The sequence below is a fragment of the Muscardinus avellanarius genome (assembly GCF_963383645.1).
Source record: "Muscardinus avellanarius genome assembly, chromosome: 7".
NCBI lineage: Eukaryota > Metazoa > Chordata > Mammalia > Rodentia > Gliridae > Muscardinus > Muscardinus avellanarius.
Genome location: NC_137793.1, coordinates 89,187,801 through 89,211,783, shown reverse-complemented (window position 1 = coordinate 89,211,783; position 23,983 = coordinate 89,187,801). Strand labels below are relative to the sequence as shown.

General features: G+C 51.8%; 1 protein-coding gene across 1 annotated transcript; it reads right to left on the bottom strand.

Moving 5' to 3' along the window:
• Positions 1–696: 696 nt before the first annotated feature.
• On the bottom strand, positions 697–18,857 carry TMEM9 (transmembrane protein 9; the record flags this gene model as incomplete). The annotated part of the gene is made up of 5 exons (XM_080698522.1): positions 697–849; positions 7,959–8,090; positions 10,354–10,462; positions 17,722–17,813; positions 18,792–18,857. 5 exons carry the CDS (start codon positions 18,855–18,857, stop codon positions 697–699), a joined length of 552 nt encoding a protein of 183 aa, XP_080554648.1.
• Positions 18,858–23,983: the final 5,126 nt, after the last annotated feature.

The window sequence follows — 23,983 nt, the reverse complement described above, 5'->3', positions numbered from 1 at the left end:
GACACAGGGAGGGGAAGCGCTGGTGCGGCATCCTGGAGTGGAGCGAGGCAGGCGGCGGAGCAAGGCGGATGCGTGGAGTAGCCAAGCACCGGGGCGAGGAGCCCAGGGAGAAGGGACCAACTCCCAGGTGCACGCCGAAGACCACGTGGACTCCACGGCACCACTTCTCCCATCGGCGCTGTTCCTGAGGGCTGGAGCCAGGCCAAGCTGGGGCCGAGGTACTGGGGCTGGGAGGGAGTGGGGGGAGAGCCACAGCAGACAGGAGCACATGCTGAATGCTGGGCCATGCTTCCTCCCCAGCACTGAGTGCTTATGACCCAGCTCTCTCTTGCAAAGGGTAACAGAATCTGCAAGATGTGGAGCTGGAAGAGGCAGCCAAGGTGGGGCAAGAAGATAGAGTTCACCCAACCCTGAAGCCACCTCAATGTCTCCGTTTTTTTTTTTTTTTAACCTGTCTTCTCCTTCCCCTCTGCCCCTAAGGAGACATTAGGATTAGAAACCCCATCCTATTCCCTAATTAAAACAGTCGAGTATGTTTCTAAAGAAAGGGAAGAGAAGGAATAATGCCATGGACTTCTAAAGGGAAGACCCAGGGAGGACTGGCATTGAGGCAGAGGAGAAGTGGCCCCCTAACCCTTTCCAGCCCTGGAAGCTACAGCCATGGCCTGGGTCCTCGAGCCAGCGGCACTGGCCGGCCTAGCTGAGCATCTTGTGCCGATCGAAGACTGTCTTCCGCTGCTCCTGCACCTGCAGCTTCCACCGCTGCTGGGCGCCTTCTACACGCTCCAGGACGGTGTTTGCGCGGGGTCCCCCGAGGGACGCAGCGGCTGCTGCCAAGGAGCGGGCATCCTGTGGTGGGAAGAAAGAGATGGTGTGAGCTGGTGCTCCGCAGAGGTCAGGGGCCCTGGCTCTGGAAAGTCTGACATGGAACAAAGGCACCAGGAGCAGCTGTGAAGCTGTGTGCTCCTTCAGGACCTGTCCTTGTCTGCAGAGCCTAACACAGTGTTTCTGCCCTGCCGGAAGCCTTGGCATCTGGAAGATCTGCAGGACAGGGCAGGAAGAATATGTTTTGGGGCCCCCATGGCTCCACCATGGCTAGATCAAATCAGGTTCCTCTGGAACCTCACAGGCCTGTTGCTATCTAAGAAGAATACCAGGAGTTGGCTTTGAGACCTCAGTGACCATGCACCCCTGAGCCCCAGGGCTGGTATGACACCAAACAGCTCCCCGGCCCTGCCCCTCGCTCAGAGGCTGGCTGCCCTGAGATGGCAGCTCACCTGCTCCAGTGGCAGGAAGGGCCTATGGGGAATTTCAGGATCTGCTCTGATGGGTGAGGGGACACAGCCCATGAGCTTACCTTCCCTGGGAAAGGGGGCGTGACATCACTCAGAGAGTCGGGCAGGGATGGAAATTTGGGGCTTAAACTCAGCATTCCCATTCCCAGGCCTGCTCTGAACCATCCCTGCTTTGAGAGCCCGGGACAGCGCAGCCCCTTCCTGCCTCCCAGTGCTCCCCCTGCCCCTCTGCTCTCAGACCTGTTTCTGTCGTCAAAAGCGTCCTCACCTAATTACCACTTCTCTGCCTCTGAAGCTCCGGAGCCCGTGCATTTCCTGCAGGACCTGAACCTGATCTTTGGGAGGAATTAGAGCCCAGGGCCAGGCCCACAGCCTGTGGGGATTTCCTCCCCAGCTCTCCCTGCCTCTCATCTCCTGCCATACATCTCTTAAGGGATTAGTGCGCCCCTCTAAGCCCAGGGCCGCCCAGTAAATGCAACTTTGCTTCTAATGCCCCGAGCTGGCACGGCTTCTGTCGCCACACAGCTGCCAGGCCAAGAAGCGGTGCTGAGGGAAGGGGGAGGCAGACACGGGCTGGCAGCGCAGAGTGGTTGGTTAGAGAAGGAGCGGAAGGGGGTTCGTCATCCTTGCCGCAGTGCTGAGAAATCTACTTGCACGTATTCATCTAAGGTGACTTAGAGACAGACACTGCCCCAGACCAGGACTCTGAGCAAGGCTTCCTCTGCCAGGCTCAGCGGGGCTAAGGTAACACCTGACTGGCAGCTGTTGGCTGAATCAGGCAACAGGTGAATGGGGCTTGGAGTTAGGACTTCAAGTGCCAAGGCCAGGGGCCACCTGCCCTTCTGGCCTCAGATTCCCCTCTGTCTATTTCACAGCTGGAACCACAGTGCAGGGCAGGAGGCAGCATGGCCTCAGCCACTTGGCAGCTCTGTCCCCGACGGGCCGCTTTCTCTCTCAAAGCCTCAATATAACAAATCGTTCTTGAGACTTTCCCGCTGTACTGGCAGCACAAGTGACGTTTACCTGACGATCTAGGGTGTACATACACTCTCAGCAGAGGAAAAAGTTTCACAAAGCGGTACTTAGCACGATGCATTTCCGTATTCCGGCTGTTCTGTTCAGTTCTTAAAAGCCCTAGCTATAACTCCCAGAACCCATTTCCTGACCTAACTGGCCCATGGCCGACAGTCCAGGATGGCTGAGTCATACATGTGGAGCACCCAGGAAGCTGCAGCCACATGACAGCAGCTCACGAGACGTTTCCTTTCTGTCTCCCCTGGAGGCGTAGCCCAGTGGTCAGGAAGGCTCTGGAATCAAAAAACCTGGCTTTGCTTCGCTTCTTGGCTCTGACCCCTACCAGATATGTGACCCCAGGCAAGTGACCTGATTCCTAATACCATTTCCCTACGCAGCTTCTTAGACAAAGGGTGTGAAGCCTTTGGCAGTGCTGATCCTAACAACGATCAACCTCAGAGCTATCAGTTCTGGGACCCAGTTAGGTAGAGGGCGGGTAGAGAGCGGGAAGCCTGCTGGGGGGGGGGGGCTTCCTGCGAGCAGTGGTCGCTGCACCAGCCCCAACTCTGCTCCTCCCCAGATCCACTGTACCCCAAGTGGTCCACACTGCCGACGCCCCAGCCCAGTCCCGCCTCTGTGACTGCGTGATGAAGTGGGCACTGAGCACCCACTGCCCGGGAGGTTGTGGGGTCGCCAGGACTGAGCCACCCTGGCTCCAGGGGCTGGAGGGGCTTTTCTTCTAACCGCCTCCCAGTCTCACTCCTTGTGAGGCCGGTTTCTCATGGTGAGGGGCGCGTGGCTGGGAGGCTGGGGCTGGGGTGCTCTGGTCGGGCCTGGGGTTGGAAGCCGAGGAGAGGCGAGGAGACAGCATTAAGGGAACATGCGGCCATTCACCGCGGCACCACAGCACCGTGTTAGCCCTTCATCTCCTAAGTGGGGAAAGCACTCTGAGAGGCTCCGTGTTCCCACTAATAGTCTGATTAAGACTCCACATTTGTTCTCTAGACAGCCCAGAGCCCACCCGTGCCTGCTCTGCAGTAGCAATGGCGGTGGAAGCAGTGGGCAGTCAGGAGAGAGAGCGATGGAGCCCTCGAGGAAAGAGAGTGGGTAGGGATGGGTCCCCCGCAAGTCTTCAAGGGGCCAGACTAGGGTGACTGTGGCCAGCAGCACCCCGCGCAGGCAACTGCCAGGCGCGTCACCCTCTCCCAGGCGCACGGCTCTGTGGATGAGAGGACTGAGGCTCTGGAGGAGTCCTCTTGATCCCACGGCCACGCGGTGGTCAGGCGCCGAGTCGGGATGGCATCCGTGTCTGCATATGTCTGAGTGCCATCCCAGGACTCGGCATCCGTGTCTGCACATGTCTGAGTGCCATCCCTGGACTCAAGTGCATCCTTCTGTGCTTGCTTCCCCTAAGAAGGGTCGACATGGACAACCAGAGAAGTGGGCTGGGGTCTCCCCGAGGGTGAGGGCAAGAACAAAGCACCCGCACAGGAGCCAGGCATGGGGACGTCAAGGGGTGCCTCTCCAGGCTGGGAGGACCCCAGAGTCACGCGTTTGAGCCTGAGCTGATCCGCTACCTGCGCTTGTCACGATGCCCCAGGTGGACCCTCTAAGGCCATGGTACTGGCCTGGGCCTGGTCTCTGATGAAGGTGGAGGCGCGAGACTTGCCCTCTCTCCGGCTCCCTGCCCCTAGTCCTGGACACAGCAGCCAGACAGTGAGGAACAGCCCCGTGTCATGCCCTTTGGCAAGGTGACTACAGTCTTCCCGCGTTTTCCAAGTTTAACCCAAATCCTTCCTACTGTGGCCAAACCCTCTTGCATCTCTCTGTTGTGATGCTCTCCCTGACCTCAGCATCCTTTTCCTGGGTCACCTTCCTCCAACAGACCAAATCCTGCACCTCCCTGCACCAACACCTGCGTGGGTGACCCAGCTACTCACAAGTCAACGGCTTCTGAGTGCAGCAGCCATGGCCCTCTGCGCCAGGCCCGCGCCCTTCTCTACCCGCGGTGGCTGCGTCGCTCCAGGCCTCGTACATGTGGTCCCCGCACCCTCCACAATCCTGATTCTACTTACAATTGAAATACCTCATCCTTAAGGATGAATGAACAACTGCCAAGCTCCGTGCACACGAGCAAAATAACAATGTTGAGCCAAGAACTACTATGTCTACTCCAGAGATAGAAAACTATACCGTGAGGCCAGAGCCAAGGCCTGTAAGTGGCCGGGCTGGGACACCAACCTGGGACCATGATTCACAGTGCCGCCGTGCCGTACTGCCCCTAATGAATTTTCTAGAAATGTCTGTTGGATGGTGCACCTTCTTCTGTCCTGGGAAGATACCGCAGGTGTCTTCTCCATGATGCACCGTCAACTCCCCAGGGCCCGGGTCCTCAGCACATAGCTGCCTACCCAGCCTCGGAAAGGACAGAGACCACTCCTCAATCCCTATTTCTCCTCTCTTGGACCTTACATGTTCCCAGTTCCCAGAATCCTCCCCACCTTTCCTTGACTCCCCAGCACACCCCTCTCCCTCAGGGGGCCCAGAATTATACCCACTGCCCGAGGAGGGTAAGAACTTTGAAGACCCTGTCGAAGCTCAGGGCGCAGGCTGTGCACAGCAGAGACACGAGGCCTCAGAAAAAGCCTTGTTTCTCTCTCTTCAAAGAGGGCCAGACCCGTACATCTAAAACAGCTCTGTTGCTGTTTCTGTCCCAGCAAACATGCTGGCTTCCTCCTTTCAAAGGGCGTCTGAGCCCAGGGATTAGGCCTAATGCTGCTGGAATCCCAGGAGAGGCAGCGCCGGCAATCAGGCCCACTGAGGCTCCGCCAGTACTTTCAAAGGGAGCGTGACAGGCTTTCATCTCCCTCCACGGACTCGGGTGAGCTGGGGGAGGCGGCCCCTTCCTCTCCGTCCTCTAGCCCCCCGGCAGGAGAGCTCCTGGCAACAGCAATTGAGGGGATGGAGCACAGTGGTCCCCACCCTGAGAAATGCTCCAATCTGCAGCTCTCACCTAAGGCCACCGAGCTGTACAGGCCGAGGTGACTTCTCAGGGAACCCTGAGAGGCCATGTCCCCACTTTCTTCCTCTTGGTGTGAAAGCTAAGCCCTCCAGTCCGGGGGAGGCCTAATCTTTCTTAAAATCTCTGTTTTAGGGACACATGCCCCAAAACACTAACAGGCCCAGACTCACGGTGACGGCCCTGGCTTCGTCACTGCTCAGAGGGGGCCTTGGGACCTCCTTCCCTGGTCCCCAGTCCCACTTCCCTTTCCCATTGTCAGGGGAAGGGGCAGTAGACTTCCTTCACTTCCAGGCTAGGGTTGTCAGGTCTCTGTAAAGATGGACCTCAGGGGAGGCAGCCAGGTGCCCCATCCATCCTCCTGCAGCAGGCTAGCACCTGCCCTCCCACCCACCCGAGCCGGCTGAGAGTCCCCTCTGCCAGGGCAAATCCCTGTCCCTGCCCAGTGAAGAGGACCCTCCCCAAGCACCCAGCTTCCTCGCCTGTCCCCTGGTGTGGGCTGTCTTGAGGCTTAAGTCCCTGTGGGCAGCCATAAGGCCAGTACATCTCAACACAACACCACCTGCAGAATTTCTGAATACAGCAGGTGAGGACCCCTGGAGGGCCGGAACCTCAAGCATCTACAACCTGAACACCATGCAGAATCACAGGAGGTGGGGTGGGGGTGCCAAACCACGGGACCAGAGGGCACACCCTTACTCACTCTAAGGGAGCCATCTGCCCAGGACGTACATAAGGGAAGAACAGGTCAACAGACTCGCACAACTTTTTATAGCCCTTCTGAATCTTAGGGTGGGAGGTGAGGTGTTATCCTGTCTGTTCGGGGTGGATCTCTCCTCCACAGATGGGGGGCATGGGCTCACCGGCGCTGGCTGAGTGCCGCCTGAGGGCCAAAGCCCCAGAAGCACCCCTTGTGTGCAACTGGACGGCGCCCCTTCTTTGAGAGCCCTGCTTCCTGCCGAGCCAAACCTGGACCCAGGAAACATCCCAGGAACTAGACAGACCAAATCTAACCACTCCTTTTCCCTAGATCCCCCCACAGAGATTCCAGGTGGGGAGTACTCCATTCTCTTGCAGGAGAGAGGCCTGGGCTCAGACAGAGATGGCAAGCTGCCCTTCCTCTGGCTCCATATCTAGGGTGGCAGGAGACACAGCAAGGCCGTGCCCAAGAGCCACACATTCCAGGGAGATCGTAGCCTGGGCCATGTAATCATCGGCTGGATCTCTCAATTACTCCCCGGCCAGGACTACAATTACCACATTCCCCCTAATCGTGGAGTGTTTATTAGAGATGCTCCTCCCCTATCAGAGCTGCTATTACTCTACATTAATAACTGGGTAGGCATACAAGCCTTCCTCTCGAACACAGACCACCCAACTGCCAGCGCCACCACCTCCCGGGCCCCAGCGCCAGGGGGCGAGGCTCCCTGCCTCTGCTCCACCTCTGGCCAGACTCATGCCCGCAGGAGGTTGGAGACAGACTGGGAACAGTCCAGGCACATACCCAGGGAAGAGGAAGGGCCGGCGGGCGCAGCCAGGCTTCCTCCCTTCCCTGCCTGGCCCAGACCCACACCACCTGAGTAGCTTCAAGCAAACCTAAGCACATGGATCTTCTTTTTTGGTGGGGAATCTGCCCTTTCCTGCCTCCAATCCAGGATTCAAAGAGCCCTGAACTAGGGCAGCCCTGCCCAGGCCCAGTTACCTCTAGTGACACACAGCTCATCTCCTAAGAAAACCCACCCCTTCCATCACTAGACTGTGCCGTCTGTGAGAAGACACCTTCTTAAACCACCATGTTAAACTCCTTCCCTGAATCGAGTTTTTTTCTTTAAACGACACACGTCCCAGGTTCTTCAACTAACTCTCCCAGGACAGACCGGGGTGCTCCTCTGCCAGGTGCTCCTTTAGACCTGTGAATTCCTTCACTCACTCCACTGACAGAAGGACCTCCTAACAGTGAGGCCCGAGGGACAGCTCAGGGACACAGCCTGCCCCATAGACAGGTTTGCAGGCTGCGTGTGAAGTAAAGACCCCACAGATCCGCCTACTAGGTGCCTACCCCACCCTACCCTTGGATGCTCAGATTCCTCACACGTGCACGGTGATGCTCGAAACCTCCACCCCTGCGCTCCTCTGGCTCCTGGGTTCCTATCTCTGCCCTGTGGTCCAGGACTAAGCTCTGCACTGAGCAAATGCCCCATGGGTGTTCATGGAATCCTTGAACAAAAGAATGAACCTGCTGCCTCCGTGTCCACCACTGATTGTCACCAATGCAGGAGCGAACAGGCTGTTATGAGTATCTTCGTGTGACTCGTAGGCCCTGGCTGGTTCATTTTCCCAGGGCCTAGAAACAGAGTGTGACAGCGAGGTATGGCTCCCCTGCCTTGTACACGGAGGCGGCTTGGTGCCATGGCTCAGGCACATTCGGGGCCATCTCCTGCTTCATCTGGAAGGGCAAGTGGTAGTTTCCAGCTTTGTCTGAGTGACATGCAGGAAACTGGGTGGGAGAAGAGCAACTTGGAGCACTGGGAAGCGGTGGGGAGGGGGACACGGGTCCCACCAGCCGTGGGCGATGCACTTCTGAGTCTGGCCTGGGGATGTGCGTGCTGCAGGCCCAGGGTCCCAGTTACCTCGTTCTCCTCCTCGTTGTGCAGTTGTTCAGTGTAAGCATCCGGCTTTCGAATCAGAGGGTCCACCAGCATCAGGAAGGCCATGTAGAGCAAGAGGGCCCCCACCACGGACAGGTAGATGACGATGATGACCTAGGGAAGAGACCCAGCTTGTCCTGTGAGCCAACCTCCAGGCCAGGAAGAAACCCCTTCCTGGTCATGCGCCATCTGTGTTTAGCTGCCAGCGACTCCCCCAGTGCCACACCACGAAGGGCCAGGAGGACAGGAGCGCCAGGAAGGGAAAAGGATGGCCGCATAGGAGGCCTGACCGACTCTGTCCTCGCTGAGGGAGTCACATACAGTGAGTGCTCCGGCAGGCACAAAGGAAGCAGATGGATGAGGAAGGATGAAGTCTGGAGCCCGATGCCTAAGAGGCTCCTAGGGGTGAGGCCGGGACTGAGGAAGAGTCTATACAAAGGCTGGAAATTCATCAGACGCTAAGCAAGAGCAAGAGCCAGCTGGTGGAGAGGCTGGAGGCGGAGGCCAAGGGGGTCATAAACCTGTCTGCACAAGCTCACAACACACGGCGAGTATAGGGTGGAGCGAAGGGGCAGGGGTGCACGGGCCCACTCACGGACGCCACTGTGCAGAGAGGCTGTGTCGCTGAGGCCTGAGGCCAGTGTACCCTCCCAACAGCACCCTGAGGGCAGGGGAAGGCCATGAAGGGTGACAGCTGTACCAACCTTTTACATCCAGAGCCTCACAAGCCAGAGTCATGTGTTACAGGGGAAGGGTTCAAGGATGCTACCTCAGTGTTCTTCACTGTGGGTGCACTGGACACCCTCTGACACTTAGCACCCATGGTATCTGCAATGATGCCAGTAATACTCCTTGGTTACTGGGACCACAAAGGCATCTTTACTTATCTTGGACTCTGCCCTGGGGGGTTAATAATCACCTTACTGAGAATCACAAGGCTAAATACTTCACCTGAGATCCCAAGGCTAGAAAATGGTACAAGTGTACCTTGAAGCCAGCATCGCTGACCATCTCAGATGCTTTCTCGACATGCCTGGGCACCACTTGCTTCTGATCTCAGCCCTGACTACCTTGACTATGACAGAGAGTTTAAAACTAACTAACTGACTAACTAAATGAATAAATAAATAAATGAGGCTGAGGGTATAGCTCAGAGGTAGAATGTCCCTGGGTTCAATCCCCAGTACCACACACACGCACACACAAAAAGGGTATCTCAGGAATTTCAAATTTGGTGCCCAGCTTAATCCAACAGCCTCCTGGATTGGGGCACCAGTGTGCCAGCCTCCTTCCACAAGGGGGAAAAAATCAGATCTTTTGGGGCAGTCTAAGATGGGACTAAAGGGTGGGAGCCTTCGTGGAAGGACTGGAGGGGAATGTGAGGAGTTGGTGGTGTCTGATGCACATGCCAGGAGCTCCTTTCCCTAACAGACAGGACAGGAGACCCCTGGCTCTGACATGAAGGTCTCGGGATATCTAGTTCCCCAGAGTAGGTCCCCACTGGAGCAAGTTCAGAGATGGAAAGACCCTTCCATGAGGGCGAGACCCAGGCCCTGGGCAGGAGGAGGAAAGGTGTGCAGTCTGGCAGGGGGATGACCAGAGGAAGTGCATAGCTGCTGTCTACCTGTGGTGTCCATCCTGGAGTCCTGGAGCAGTGGCGAGAGACGGTGTGAAGGTCTTCACAAATGCCCCTCAACAGCAGGAGCCAGTGAGGACTCAGCAGTGTCTTTAAACTCATAAGATTACTTTCTGATGCTATTTCCATACTCATCAGAGGACAAGCAGGAAAAAGACTCATACAGGAAGGGTGGCTTCATGGTCACTCTAAGAGGCAGCCAGGCTGAGTCCTGCCTGGTGCCAAAGGAATGGACAGGGACCGTGCCTTGGGTGTCCTTCCTCATGCCCTACGGAGGGCACATGTGAGGTCTATTATTTCTCACCTGAATTCACCCAAATCATCTCTGGGAACAAGTCTTAGGAAAAAGCAAAAGGCTCAGGTGCCGGCCCCCAACACCCCACCCTGGTCCATAGCTCGAAGGCTCGTTTGGTTTGATGAAACCGTAAGCTCTGGAGGGCAGGCTCACTCTACTCCCAGCAACATGCAGGATGCCTGGAACACGGCAGGCACCCAAGAGATGCACTGAGTGAATGGAAGAAGAAAACAGAAGGGACAAACTGGAAAGAAAGGGGGAGAAAGAAGGTGCCTCAAGCCTCCTCCAGGGCTCTGTCACCATAAAGGAGCCACTGGAAAGATGTTAGAGAAGAGAGCCAGCGCCTGTGTCTGTACTAGGGTCTAGGAAGGCAGTTGCACCTGCCACTAAGGATGTTCTAGAATAAAGCAAAGGCTGGATGGGGTGGTGTTTGGGGCCCGTGGTACCTTGATGGTGGTGGTGCTGCGCTCCTCGTACTTGCACTCACATAGCAAGCAGTAGGCTTCCACGTCGTGGCCAGGCACCGGCATGGGCTCCACCACGTGCAGGCAGTTGCTGCAACACAGACAGGGGTCGTGGGCACAGGGCATGGAGGGCCAGAAGTGGGCAGCCAGAGGAGCTGGGGAGGTGGCCTAGGTGAAGGGTGCTCCCAAGAAGGGCAGAGGGCTTGTGAGCGGCCAGCCAGCAGAATTCCTTTCCCAGCCCTCGGCCCACGCCCACCATGACCAGCTCTCCTAACTGTACCTTCGGTGCCAACACCGTGTCCATCAACGCTCCCCAGAGCCCTGCCCCCAAGTGCCCTCCGCTCTCATGCTGCCCTCTCCCTGGGCACCTACTCTGTCCCAAAGATTTCTACTCAGAAGCCGATGCGTCTTAGACTGGAGTCTTTCCCCATGCCAGACGCCATCTCCAGCAACCACAGGACTTAGCATTTGAGAATCCCATTGGGGCCACAAATTCTACACCTGATTCTGTGTACTCTCTGCCCCCAAGGCCCCAGTCCAGCACCCTGGCTCCATGATCTGTGTTTCCAATGGCAGAGGGGACACCTCCAGCACCCACTCTGCTGACCAGATCAGATCCCGGTGGTCATCCTGGACACCACTCTTCCTTTCACCTGGGAAGCTACCAGATGCCAGCGATCTTACTTCCCTAAAAATGTCTGAAGTCCATCTTTCCCCATCATCCCCCTGTGGTCTCAGCTGTAGCCCTCATCATCTCCCTTGACAACTGACCGAGCCCCCACTGCTCTCCCGCCTCCTACCGTGGCCCTGCCCGATATGACTTTTGAATGGCAGCCAAACGACTGGACCAAAATGGAACTCCTAGCATGTCACCTGCTGAGCGTCTCAAGACCAGACACCTTCACAGCAAGGGCTAAACTGCCCCTCCAGTACCCGTCACCTCACTCCATGGACCTACCTGCCAGCCCCATCCCTGCCTCTCCATATCCTTCTAGCCAGGCTGACCGCTGGACTCTCTCTGCAGGAGCCACGCCCACACTCCACCAGGAACCTGTGTTCTGCCCTCCTCCCCTCCCCCTCTGAGGTTTCAGCTCAAAGGTATGATCTTTGCTCACCCCCACAAACGCCCCAGGTTCATCTCAACCATGGTCCCAACCACACCATGCTGTAATCCTATCTCTGTTTGTACTGTTTTGCTGGTGGATGTGAAGTCCTTTGAAGAGAGGGGTCGTGTCTTACCCATCTTTATATTCCCTGTGTCCAGCATGGTACTGGCCAGAGGAGGGCTCAGTGAGCTAGGGGCTGGCAAACGTATACATGTGCTAAGAGCAAGCCCACGTATCCCAGTCACCGCGCAGTGCTCCTGAGTAAGGGGAGCTGCCGATAGTACGCATCACACTTCAAAAGCGGAAGCAGGCTCAGGATGGCCCCCCACCGCAGCGTGAGGCCAGGACCCTGATGCAGACCCTGGGCCCCAACAACCTGGCAGCCGCCTCAGCCTCGGAGGGGCCTGAGTGCGAGCCTGGCTCTGTACTCAGCCCCTCCTTCCCAGTCTTCCTCAGATCGGCACGTTCTGGATTTGCTTCGTTCATAGACTGCACTGGACAAGCAAGAGACCCTACAGAAACATCACCACTGGGAGGAAACTAAACAAAACCTGTCAAGGGGTTCACAGAGGTGAACCAGACATCATGCTGCGGTGGGCAGCCGGGCCTGCTTGTCTTGACTGCCACTGTCTGGTCCCTGGACTGTCCTTTCGTCTGTGAGATCCTGCATTTGTAGCAGTGACCTTTAAAGGGCTCTTGTGCTCTGAAGGGAGTCCCGCAACTGTCAGGTATAGCCCTTAAGACAGCAGGCCTATCCTCTGAGCCCACAGGCTGGGTTTCCGGCAGCATCAAGGGAGTGTAATGGGAAGATCTTATGTAGAAATAGCAGTGGGATGTCCCACAAGTCCACTGTGTGGTACACATGGGTCCATCTAAACCCCTGATGATCCCAGTTCTGTCTTTGGGTGGCAGCTCTGACAATATTCCCTTCTGCAGGAACAGGTTGGTCTCCCTGCTGTACCCTGGGGCACCACCTTCTGGCCCTGCACGCTCCCTCTCCTGGGGCACAAGGCCAGTTTCAACTGGTCCAGAGGAACATCAAAACTTTCCTTTGCTAGCAAGTCTCGACTAGTCTCTTGGGAACCTGGTTCCTCCCTTTCCTGCGCCTCGTGGGGTCCTGGTCTGGAAGGCTGCTCAGGTCCCACCGTGGGATGTGTGGATCCCCCACCAAGCCAAAGGGTAGGGTCCAGGCAGCAAAAAGGGCCAACCCGAGACCCTCAATTTCATGGAAACAGGCTAAAAAATATGCGTGGTGGGGAGGCAATAAGGAGTAGAAATATTTCTGTTCTCTCTGGCTCTCCAGGGAATCAGTGAAATCCTAAATCTTTTCTTGCTCTCCTGAGGGTCTTCATTTGCCTTTTGGGGATCAGTGATAAAAAGACTCCATGGCTGATCAGTGGCTGTTAAGAGGAGAAGGTTAAAGAGAATGAAAAGCTGGATTATGTTTTCTGCTCTTCTAGTTCTGTGATTGTGGGCCATTTATTTACCTTCCCAGGGCCTCTGTTTCCTCCCTTGTAATGAAGACTGAACTCTATCAGGAAACGCTGCGCAATTCTGATTTCATGGTTTGTACATTTTGTGTTTCCATAGCAGATTTTGTTTGAAGAAGGGTTGCATGCATTTTCGCAAACCTGAAAGGCAATGAACTAGCCAGCCGATAAGCTTCTTCCTGCTTTGGAACTGTCTGTAAGGTAACTCCTTGCCTGACCCAATATCGCTACAGGGGCAATATTGTTGGTGTTTCTGCCTTTTTTATAGGGATGCAATTGTAAACTCTCAACACTAGATGGCAGAATACCAGCAACACAGGAACACAAATGGCTTGGCCCTAAAACCCCAGGACTGAGCTCCAAAGAGTCTGACTTCACCCTACCCAATCAAGGGAAGGAACCAATGGACACCAGAGTGAAGATGTGGAGATCCAATCACATGATCTCCAATCTTGGCGCTAGCACTGAGGTGCTAGGATCAGTGCCAAGACCCTGCCAACCCTAAGGGGCTCCAGGCAAGGATGTGCTGACTCCCAACAGGCCAATATGGCTGAGTCCTAGAATCCTGAAATCTTACCTCCCAGCCTCAGTTTCTACCCAGCACCCTTAAGGAAACTGTCTTGAGGTCCTTGTTTGGGTTTTGGAGGTTGAACTCAGGGCATTCTACCTGAGTTACATCCCTAGTTCTTTTTATTTTTTTATGGTACTGGGGATTGAGCCCAGGGGCATTCTACCTCTGAGATATACCCCCAGCCCTATTTTTAACTCTTTATTTTGAAACAGGGTCTCACTGAGTTAAGGAAGGCCTCACTAAGTTGCTGAGCTGGCTGCGAACCTGTGATCCTTCTGTCTCAGCCTCCCAAGTACTGGGATTACAAGTGTGCACCACCGCACCCAGCCTAATTTTTATTTTGAAACAGGGTCTCGTTAAGTTGCTAAGGATGTGGACCTGAACCTGTGATCCTGTCTCGGTCTTCTAAGTACTGGGGTTATAGATTACACCACCAAGCCTAGCCTGTCTTGAGGTTCTTGATAAAAGACTTCTTCAGGCAGCTCCCTAATTCTGACTTCTAAGAAGAGAACAATGACAGCCCTAGAGGTTGACAGGAGTCTGTCCTCAGTGGGCATCCAAACTTGGGTTCTCAGGCCAAACCATATCCCCAGGACAGAGATGATGTTGCGAAGATCTGCCAGGGCTGTGCATGGAGGATGAGATGCAGTCTTTGTTTTTGAGAGCCCATTGGTGTTTTTACTGATGCTCTATGAACTATAACCACAGTATTTAAGATCACTGGGAACCCTCTCAGGCCTTTATACTATAGGGCTTTGTGACTCTCAGGATAGCAGAAGCAGAGGAAACAGCTAGTAGTTTGGAGGAGCCCATTTTCCAGGGCTTTGGTTTAAGTGTGATGATGACTGTGTGGCCTCTGTAAGGCTGGATAATATTTGGATAATAATAACATCAGCTAATATCTATAGAGCACTTACTATGTGCCAGGTACCATTATAAATATTATAGTTAAGCTGGGCATGGTGGCGCATGCCTGTAATCCCAGCATTCGGGAGGCTGAGACAGGAGGATCGCGGTCCATGGTCAGCCTCAGCTACTTAGTGAGCCCTCTAGCTCAGTGAGTCCCTGTTTCAAATTAAAGAATAAAAAAATAGGGCTGGGAGTGTAGCTTAGAGGTAGAATGCTCCTGGGTTCCATCCCGAGTACCAAATAAATAGATAAATAAAAATAAATAAATATTATACTTAAGACAATTACATCTGTCATTCAGATTCAGATTAAAAACATAACATATTTGCCAGGCATGGTGGCGCACACTTGTAATCCCAGTACTTGGGAGGCTGAGACAGGAGGATCACAGGTTCGCAGCCAGCCTCAGCTACTCAGTAAGGCCCTCCGCAACTTAGTGAGACCCTGTTTCAAAATGAAGACTAATCTGAATGACAGATGTAAATGTCTTTAGCAGGAAAAGAATTATGATGAAAATATCTATTTATTGCTTATAAATTTATTGTTTATAGGTTATTGTTTATGCCCATGTAATGACCTCTGACCTTCTGTTCTCAGTTTGTTAGATATTAGTGTTTGTCATTAGTATAAAAAATAGTATTTTTTATAATTGAAAATTATATAGTAGCACAAATAAAATCGCCTATAATATTTAAAAAATATTATACTTAATATGTATGCACGACTATGTATACACACATACAAAATATTGTCAGTTTTATTAATAAGAAATTAACATAGAGTGGAGATTAAAAAATTTGTCAGGCCAGACGTGGTAGCGCACACTTATTATCCCAGCATTTGGGAGGCTGAGACAGGAGGATCATGGTTCACGGACTCCGCCTCAGCTACTTAGTGAGGCCCTTTGCAACTCAGTGAGACCCTGTTTCAAAATAAAGAATAAAAAACTAGGGCTGGGGGTATAGCTCAGAGGTAGAATGCCCTTGGGTTCCATCTCCAGTACTCGAAAAAAAAATGAAAGAAAAAAATAAATCTGTTACACAACTCACAAGTGGCAAGGTTAAACTTGGAAGCCAAAAAGTCAAGATCCAGAGTCTGGGCATTCATCTAGACTGTCTCTTAGAAAACTACAGGCTGACCGTCTCAGAGATGAAAATTCAACCAGTTTTAAAATTTTCAAATGATAGCCATGCATGGTGACACGTGCCTATAATCCTAGTGTGTGAGAAACTGGGACAGGAGGATCACAGGTTCATGGCCAGCCTTAGCAACTAGTGAGGCCCACCACAACTTAGCAAGGCACTATTTTTCTTCTTCTTTTTTTTTTTTTTGGTGGTACTGGGGATGGAAACCTACCTCTGGGCTATACTCCCAGACCTATTTTATATTTTATTTGGAAACAGGGTCTCTTAAGCCAGCTAGGCTGGCTTTGAACCTGCAGGATCCTCCTGTCTCCGCCTTCCAAGCTTGGAGATTACAATCGTGTGACACCACGCCTGGTGAGAGGCACCATTTCAAAATATAAAAAATATATTGATAGCCGGGTGTGATGGCGCACACTTGTAATCCTAGCATTTGGGAGGCAGAGACAGGAGGATTGCGGTTCGAAGACAGCCTCAGCTACTTAGTGAGGCCCTTTGCAACTCAGTGAGACCCTGTTTCAAAATAAAGAATAAAAAATAGGGCTGGAGGTATAGCTCGAAGGTAGAATGACCCCGGGTTCCATCCCCGTACCTCAAAAATACACACACACACACACACACACACACACACACACACACACGTATTGATAGGGCTGGGGGTGTACTTCAGAGGTAGAATGCCCATGGGGTCAATCTTTGGTACCACACACACAAAAAAATCCTCAACTAGATCTACTGTATAATAGGTATGTAAGGAACTTTAAGAAAAGGTCATTGTTCCCCCTCTTTATTTGCTGAGTCAGAATCTTGGTGGGTGCTAGTGAGAATCTATTTTCTCAAAGCTTACCTGATGACCTTAAGGACAACTGAGCAGAGGCCTCACTGACCTGGCCCCCATTCGATATTACCCCGTACTGTGACCTCACTCAATGTGTGTGCAGATTCCTCTGAGAAGGGAATCCCCAGGCCTCAGCTTCCTGCATTAGAAGTGACCCCTTGCTGGGCGTGGTGGTGCACACTTATCCCTACGTTTGGGAGGCAGAGACAGGAGGATCGCGCAGGTTCGAAGCCAGCCTTGCTGGCTTAAGAGACCCTATTTCAAAATAAAATGTAAAATAGGTCTGGGAGTGTAGCCCGGAGGTAGAAGGGTTCCATCCCTAGTACCACCAAAAAAAAAAAAAAAAAAAGTGTCCCCTTATAATGCTCACATCTGTTTCTGTTTCCCTGAGGCTAAGGTCTACTGGCCCCAATTCTACACCGAGAAACCACATTGAACCCACCTGATCCCCGTTAGCCCGCAGCCCCCGTGTCCCACCTCCATGGCTCGCCTGCCTTCTCCCCGTCTTGGTCAGCATCAAGTACCCCAAGTCCTCTCCTCTTCAGGCTAGCTCCAGTTCCTCAAACTTCTAGGACAACGTGCTGAAAAGTCATTTCGACAAGCTGGTCTTCACTATTTGAATGAATCCTTGGTTATTCCTTCCTTTTCAAAAGCAAAGTGGCAAGACTCCAGAAGCATAATTTAAATGATTTCTCTGGCCCTGGGAAAACCAACTTTGTTTCCTTGATAAATCTGCTATAAGAATAGCGTAGAGTAACAGAAACAACAGAGCTTTGCAAAAGCAATGAAAGTTGTACAGTATGTGGTTAAAATATCTACCTCTCCCAGATTCTCTTCCATTTTGTGTGCACGCGTGTGCGCGTGTGTGTTACTGGGAATTAAACCCAGGGGCGTTCTACCGCTGAGTTACACCCAGCCCTACTTTATTTTAACAGGGTCTCACTAAAGTTGAGGGCCTCACTAAATTGCTGAGACAGGCCTCAAACCTGCAATCCTCCTATCTCTGCCTCACAAGTACTGGAATTATAGGCATGTGCCACCAAGCCTGGCTTCCATTTTGCAGATATCAATAAAGTTCCAAATTCAAAGCAAAATAACAAAATCTAGTTCCTTAACTAGGAGCCCCTCCGTTGGAATTCAAGATATCTGGGTCCTCTTTCCAAAAGACTAAATATCCTTTTGTAAGGCTTTCTCTAGAAACAGGAGAGCAAGTTTATCCTCTAAGAATTCTAGTAAGCCCCCATGAGTTCAACTAAGTGCAGCAGCTCCGGCCAGCCCGTGTGCAATGCCTTACCAGTCCTTCTGAGACACATTCTGGTTGTAAATGTGCCCACTGATGTTTCTATAAGGAGGACAAATGCATTTACACCGGATATCTTCAGAACTCTGGAAGAAAAAGCACATATCAGGAAGGCAGAATCCCTGGCTGGGTTCAGAGTCTAGCAAGGATGCCAAATTTTAGTTCCCTACTCCATACAGTGACCATTATATATGCTCAAGTTCAGCAAGGACGGATGCTACGTCACAGGGGCCTCAAGATGTAAACTTGTCTAGGTGGCAGATGTCACTTATAGAAAGCTGCCTAGGACTGCCATCTCCTAGAAGGGGTGCTTGCAGGAGGTGCATAGCAGGCAGAATGATAGTCCTCTCCCCGGGTCCCATGCTTGGGTGTGCCTTCTGTTCAGTTGACCAGTCTTCCCATCGAATCACTTCTCCAACCTCCTAGGTTAGGATTTGGGGAAAGAATAGGGTGGCAGTGAACAAGAAAAGGCAGACCATTCCCCTGGGATATTCAAATGCCCCTTTGAAAGTTCTTCCCCTCTGGAACAGGTAAGAGACTATCATGTATATTTTTACTCTACTTAGCAATTTCCTGGAATGTACAGAAGCAAACTCTGAGACTCAACCTGGGTGATCTTCAAAATCTCAGATTCCACTGCTTCAACCCAAACCTGGCTCAGGGTCCTCTACCCCTAAGAAATGGGGAGCTATCTCACGAGTCCATCACTTAGGAGAGTCCCTCTCAGAACAGAAACTCTCATCTGAACAGGCCTTCACACGCCAAGAGCACTTTTATAGGGCTATGTCACTTGATTCTCCTTAAGTAGATCCGACCGCTACTATTTAACCCAGGACAGAAGAAAGTATTTTCCCCCAAGTATAATTTCCCCCAAACAAACTTTCTTGCAGGAATCCCACCATGCTCCTGTCTGATCCAGAACCTACACCATGCAGTGTCTTCCCTTCTGCACCCTTAAAGGGCCTGCCGCTTGAGGCTGAGAGGGCACCCCAAGTACAGTGCACAGGCGAGGAAGAGCTCCCCCTCCGGGAAGCCCTGTAAGCGGGCTTGCTGGCTTCCCTCACCTTGTTGGCTTGAGCTGGGGGCACCAACAAACACCCGACCAAGGCCACCAAAGAGAGGAGCTTCATGCTTATCGGGCTTGCTAAGCCAGCAAGACCCGACACCTGGGAGGGAAAAAAAAAGATATATGAAGTCGAAGAAGCGGAAAGTGGCCACCTCAGAGTCAGCCAGCTCGGCCTCGGCCTCTTAAGTCTTGCCAGGACGCCGAGATGGGGCTGGGGGCTGGGCTGCGGGAATCTCGGGCCTCCCAAATCCGGCCGCCCATAGCGGCTTTCCCTCTTTCCCCAAGTCTCCGCCTCTCTATGGACCACTAGGTGTACTCATCAGGGGGCACCTCCTGAGGATACGGCGGCCAGGAGCCCCCAAATCCTACGACAAGGCCCAGCTCTGACCCTCGAACCGCGTCCCACCGCCCTACGCCATCTCCGCCTTCGCTGCCCCGCAGCTCCTCCCCGCTCAGGCCCGACAGGAAATCCAGGTGCAACAGTCTGGGAGACCCGATTCGACGACTAAGGCCGTGCCCTCGGCGCTCAGGAATTTGGGGCGAGTATGGTACCCCCAGTGCCCCTGCAGTCCCCCGCACCCCTCCCCCAAGGCAGCATCCACAAACCTGCAAGCCCGCCGCAGCCGCACCAGACCCAGCTGGCCCCGCCCCACCCAACTTCTATTGGCTGCCGGAGCAGCCTCTCAAGTACAATCTCGCTATCGCCGGGGCAACAAGACCCGCCTTTGCCCTGGCTTGGAGGCTTCGGCGCTAGGGAGAGGCAGGCATTTCTCAAACCCGACCAAGGAAGAAAAGGGAACACCAGGCTTTCAAACTAGAAACCCGGGAAGGATCTTGGAGTAGCCTGTGGAACCCCTACCGCAGCGCTCGGACCTTCCTTGTGTTATAATACTCGTCTGTGCCATCTTGCTGTTTTAAAAAGAAAGCACTTGATAAACTCTAAGCAACAGTAATGATAAAAAGAGTTTGATTAGGGCTTTGTCCTCATTTAAAGTCCGAAAATGTTTTTTTAGGAATCTAAAGGTGTATTCTCTGCTGCAGAGGACTTTCCCAACGCTGCCTGTACCCCTGTACCCCTACGCACAGGCACACACACCTGAGGAGTGGCAGTGAGGGGCTGGGCTGGGCCTGTGGACAGTGCACGCAAAGGCCCCCTCAGCCTGATGCCCCCACCCACCTTACATGCAGGTTCTGGGCCTGGCAAATTGGGAGATGGGGATGGGGTCCCAGGCAGCAGAGGGGCAGATGTGAAGGGAAGAGGCGTCATCTGAGAAAGTGATGTGTCAAAGAAGAGCTTCCATCCCTCCAAAAGTATTTATTATTATTATTATTATTATTATTATTATTATAATTATTATTATTTGCACCCTTGTACCACGCACTGTACTGCATGCTGGAGATTTATCAGTGAACAAGACAAATTCTATCCATGCAAGGCCGGGCGTGGTGGTGCACGCTTGTAATCCCCGCGCTTGGGAGGCGGAGACAGGAGAATTGCGCAGGTTCGAAGCCAGCCGCGCTGGCGTAAGAGACCCTGTTTCAAAAATATAAAATAGGTCTGGGAGTGTAGTCCGGAGGTAGAAGGGCTTCCAGGAACCCCAGTACCACAAAAAAAAAAAAAAAAAAAAAAAAATCTATCCATGCTGTCACAGAGCCTGAAGTTTATTGAAGGAAAAAGGACAAGTCAACAATTACAGATCATGGCAGTAAGAGCTTTGCTGGGGAAAGACTTCAGAGGCCCATGAGAAATCTAGACCAAAGGCCTGGGGAGCCGCAGATGGTGGAGAGGAAGCTTTGAGGGTGAAGAAGGGCTACTTGAGCTGGGCTAGTGTGGTGGGCAGAATCATGCCTTTTCTGCAAATATACACGTCCTAATTCCTGGAGCCTGTGAGTATATCTTATGTAGTGAAAGGGACTTTGCAGACGTGATTAAATTAAGGCCCTTGGGGTAGGGAGAGTATCTTGCATTATCCAGGTGGCCCAGTCTAATCAGATGAGCCCTCTTCTTGCTGTAGGCAGAAAGCAAAGTGACCCTGGAAGCAGGGCTGGAGAGATGATCTGTTGCTGGCTTGGGAGTTGGAAGGAGACCACAAAGCAAGGAATGTGGGTGACCTTCGATGCTGGTAAAGGCAAGGCAATGAATTCTTCTTGGAACTTGTAGAAGCTCTGCAGACACCTTGATTTTAGCTCAATTTCACTTGTGTCAGACTTGTAACCTACAGACCTGTAAGAGCATAAATTGGTGTGGTTTTAAGCCACAAAGTTGGTGGTAATTTGTTATATAGCAGCAACAGGAAAGGAATACAGCCAGAAAGGGTGGATGAGATTTGGGTTAGAATTCAGGAGCAGGGGGATGGTGAGAGAGGATCTACAGTGGAGACAGTGCAGAGACAGCCGTGGGGGATGCACGTAGGGAAAGAGCAGACTCGGCTAGGCTTGAACCCAGGGAAGGGAGGCCGGGAAGGTAACCCAAAAACTCATGGCAGCAGTCAGGATGTGAGCCCGAGAATGTGAGCAGGATCCCTAGCTTGGAGCTCACGGGCAGGTGGGCTCGGGAATGTGAAGCTCTGAGACACTCGCTTCTCTCCTCTGAGGACCATTAGTGTTCATCCAGCCCCCACGCTTTCTACCTTCCAGTTTGGAGTTTTAGGACTGAAGCTAAAACCCACTCCCTTGCTCCCCTGTCCTGTACCTGCTCTTACCCCCTCAACAGTCCTACCTTTGAAGCCTGGTGTGGTGGCGCTCGCTTGTAATCCCAGCATTTGGGAGGTTGAGACTGGAGGATTGCGGTTCGTGGACAGACTCAGCTACTTAGTGAGGCCCTCTGCAACTCAGTGAGATCTGGTTTCAAAAATAAAGAATAAAAAATAGGGCTGGGCGTGGAGGTAGAATGCTGCTGGGTTCTACCCCCAGTACTGCAAAATAAATAAATAAATATAAATAAAAAAGAAAAAGAATAGCCGGGCGTGGTGGTGCACGCTTGTAATCCCCGTGCTTGGGAGGCAGAGACAGGAGGGTCGCGCGGGTTCAAAGCCAGCGGCACTGGCGTAAGAGACTCTTTCAAAAATATAAAATAGGTCTGGGAGTGTAGCCTGGAGGTAGAAGGGCTTCCAGGAACCCCAGTACCACCACCAAAAAAAAAAAAAAGAATAAAAATAGGACTAGGGGTGTAGCTCAGAGGTAGAATGCCCCTGGGTTCCATCCCCAGTACCAAACCAAACCAAACCAAACAAAAAAACAGTCTAACTTTGGCCTTATAAAGCCAGGTCTTGGTATTTATGTCACAGCTAAAATTCTGTATCTGTCCAGTGTCCCATAGCCTTCCATTCATATAGGACAAATTTATTTAATTTTCCCATCAGCAGCTATGACTTAGCTATTGTAAAGAATCATCAAACCAAATGAATAAAGAGAATAAAGCCCAAGTGTTAGAATTTAATTACTTATAAGATGTTCAAAGGGACAATAGTTTGGGATATAGAGATGCCTTTGGTCTACCTGTTATAAAAAGGGGACACTCTGCCCACAGATGAGAGGGTGGGTACCTGGGGATATTTTTGAAATGGGCTGGGTATCACCCTCAGATACCCTAAGTTCATCTTACTCTGACCAAAGCAAGATTTCTCAGGCATCCAGGAAGTGGACCCCTGAGCTAAGTCAGCAGGGGCCTGCTGCACACCTCCCTCTGCCAGCCTGTCATTGGCCTGGACAGGTACCTTCTTGCTCAGGGTCCCCACACCTGCTTCTTCACAGACACACTGAGTTCCTCATTGAGGCACACTCAACCAAAGAATAACTGTACTTTAATTAGACAAAGCACTGCATGAAAGTGTCATTCTACCCAATGTTTGCTAAGTGATATAAAGTCTCCCCAGTCTACTCTGTTTATATAGACATACCGGCGGGTGTGTGTAACACACACTACACATTTAAATTTCAACACTGGACTTGCTCTCCGCCGGGCAGCCTTCCAACAGTTTTTCACTAGGCTCTGTGCGCACGTGGTCTCAGGTATGGTGTGCTCCTCAGCCTCGGTTTTACTTTTCTTGGCTCAGCTCCCACTTCTGCACATGTGCTTCTGGGTACAGATTTCATGGTGCTGCATAAATGTGGGATAACAGCTCACTTTTGGGTTTCAATTTCCTTAGCCATGTCAAGCATCTTAGGCTCTTTGTTTATTTTCCAGCTCATAGTACTAAGTTGTAGTTAGTCCCTAGGACCAAAATTCACGGCATCTGAGTTATAATTTGACCTATTCTTGTTAAATCACCAGCCCACCAAGCCTCAGTTTCCCTCTAAATTGATTTAGAATAGCGGTTTTAATTTTTTTGTTTCACATTCTTTTATACTCTTAAAAGTTATTGAGGACCCCAAATACATTTCAATTTGATGGATCCTATCTAACTTTACTTGCACTACTAAAATTAAAAGTGAAAAAATTAAGTTATTTGTTTAAAAATAAGAGTAAAGCTGGGTGTAGTGGTACACACCTGTAATCCTAGTACTTGAGAGGCTGAGACAGGAGGATTGCAGGTTAGAGCCAGCCTCAGCAACTTACCAAGATCCTGTTTCAAAATAAAAATAAATTGTGTGACTTGGAGGTTGGGCCTCCCCCCACCCCATTCAATCCCCAGTACTACACACACACACACACACACACACACACTAAATAAATAAATAAATAAATAAATAAATAAATAATAAGCCTATTGCATGCATTGACACCTTTTGGTGAAAATAAAAGATATATATATATATATATATATATATATATATATATATGTACAGTACTAGGGATGGGCATTTTTACCTTCGAGCTACACCCCCACCCCTATTTTTTATCTTTATTTTAAAGCAGTGTCTCACTGAGTTGCAAAGGGCCTCCTTAAGTAGTTGAGACTGTCCGAGAACCCGAATCCTCCTGTCTCAGCCTCCTGAAAGCTGGGATTACAAGCGTGTGCCACCACGCCCGGCTAAACTCATATTTTGGAACAACAAAAAAAAAATTGAATGACAAGAGTGGCATTGATTTACTTTTTTTTTGTAAATCATTTTGGTGTCTGGTTGAATACATGACAATTCAATTGTCTTATCTGCTCCTGCATTCAATAGACGGTGATATCACATTATTTAAGCTTTGAACACCTCCACTGTGAGTTCCTGGGAGAATGAGTTTGACGAGCAAAACAC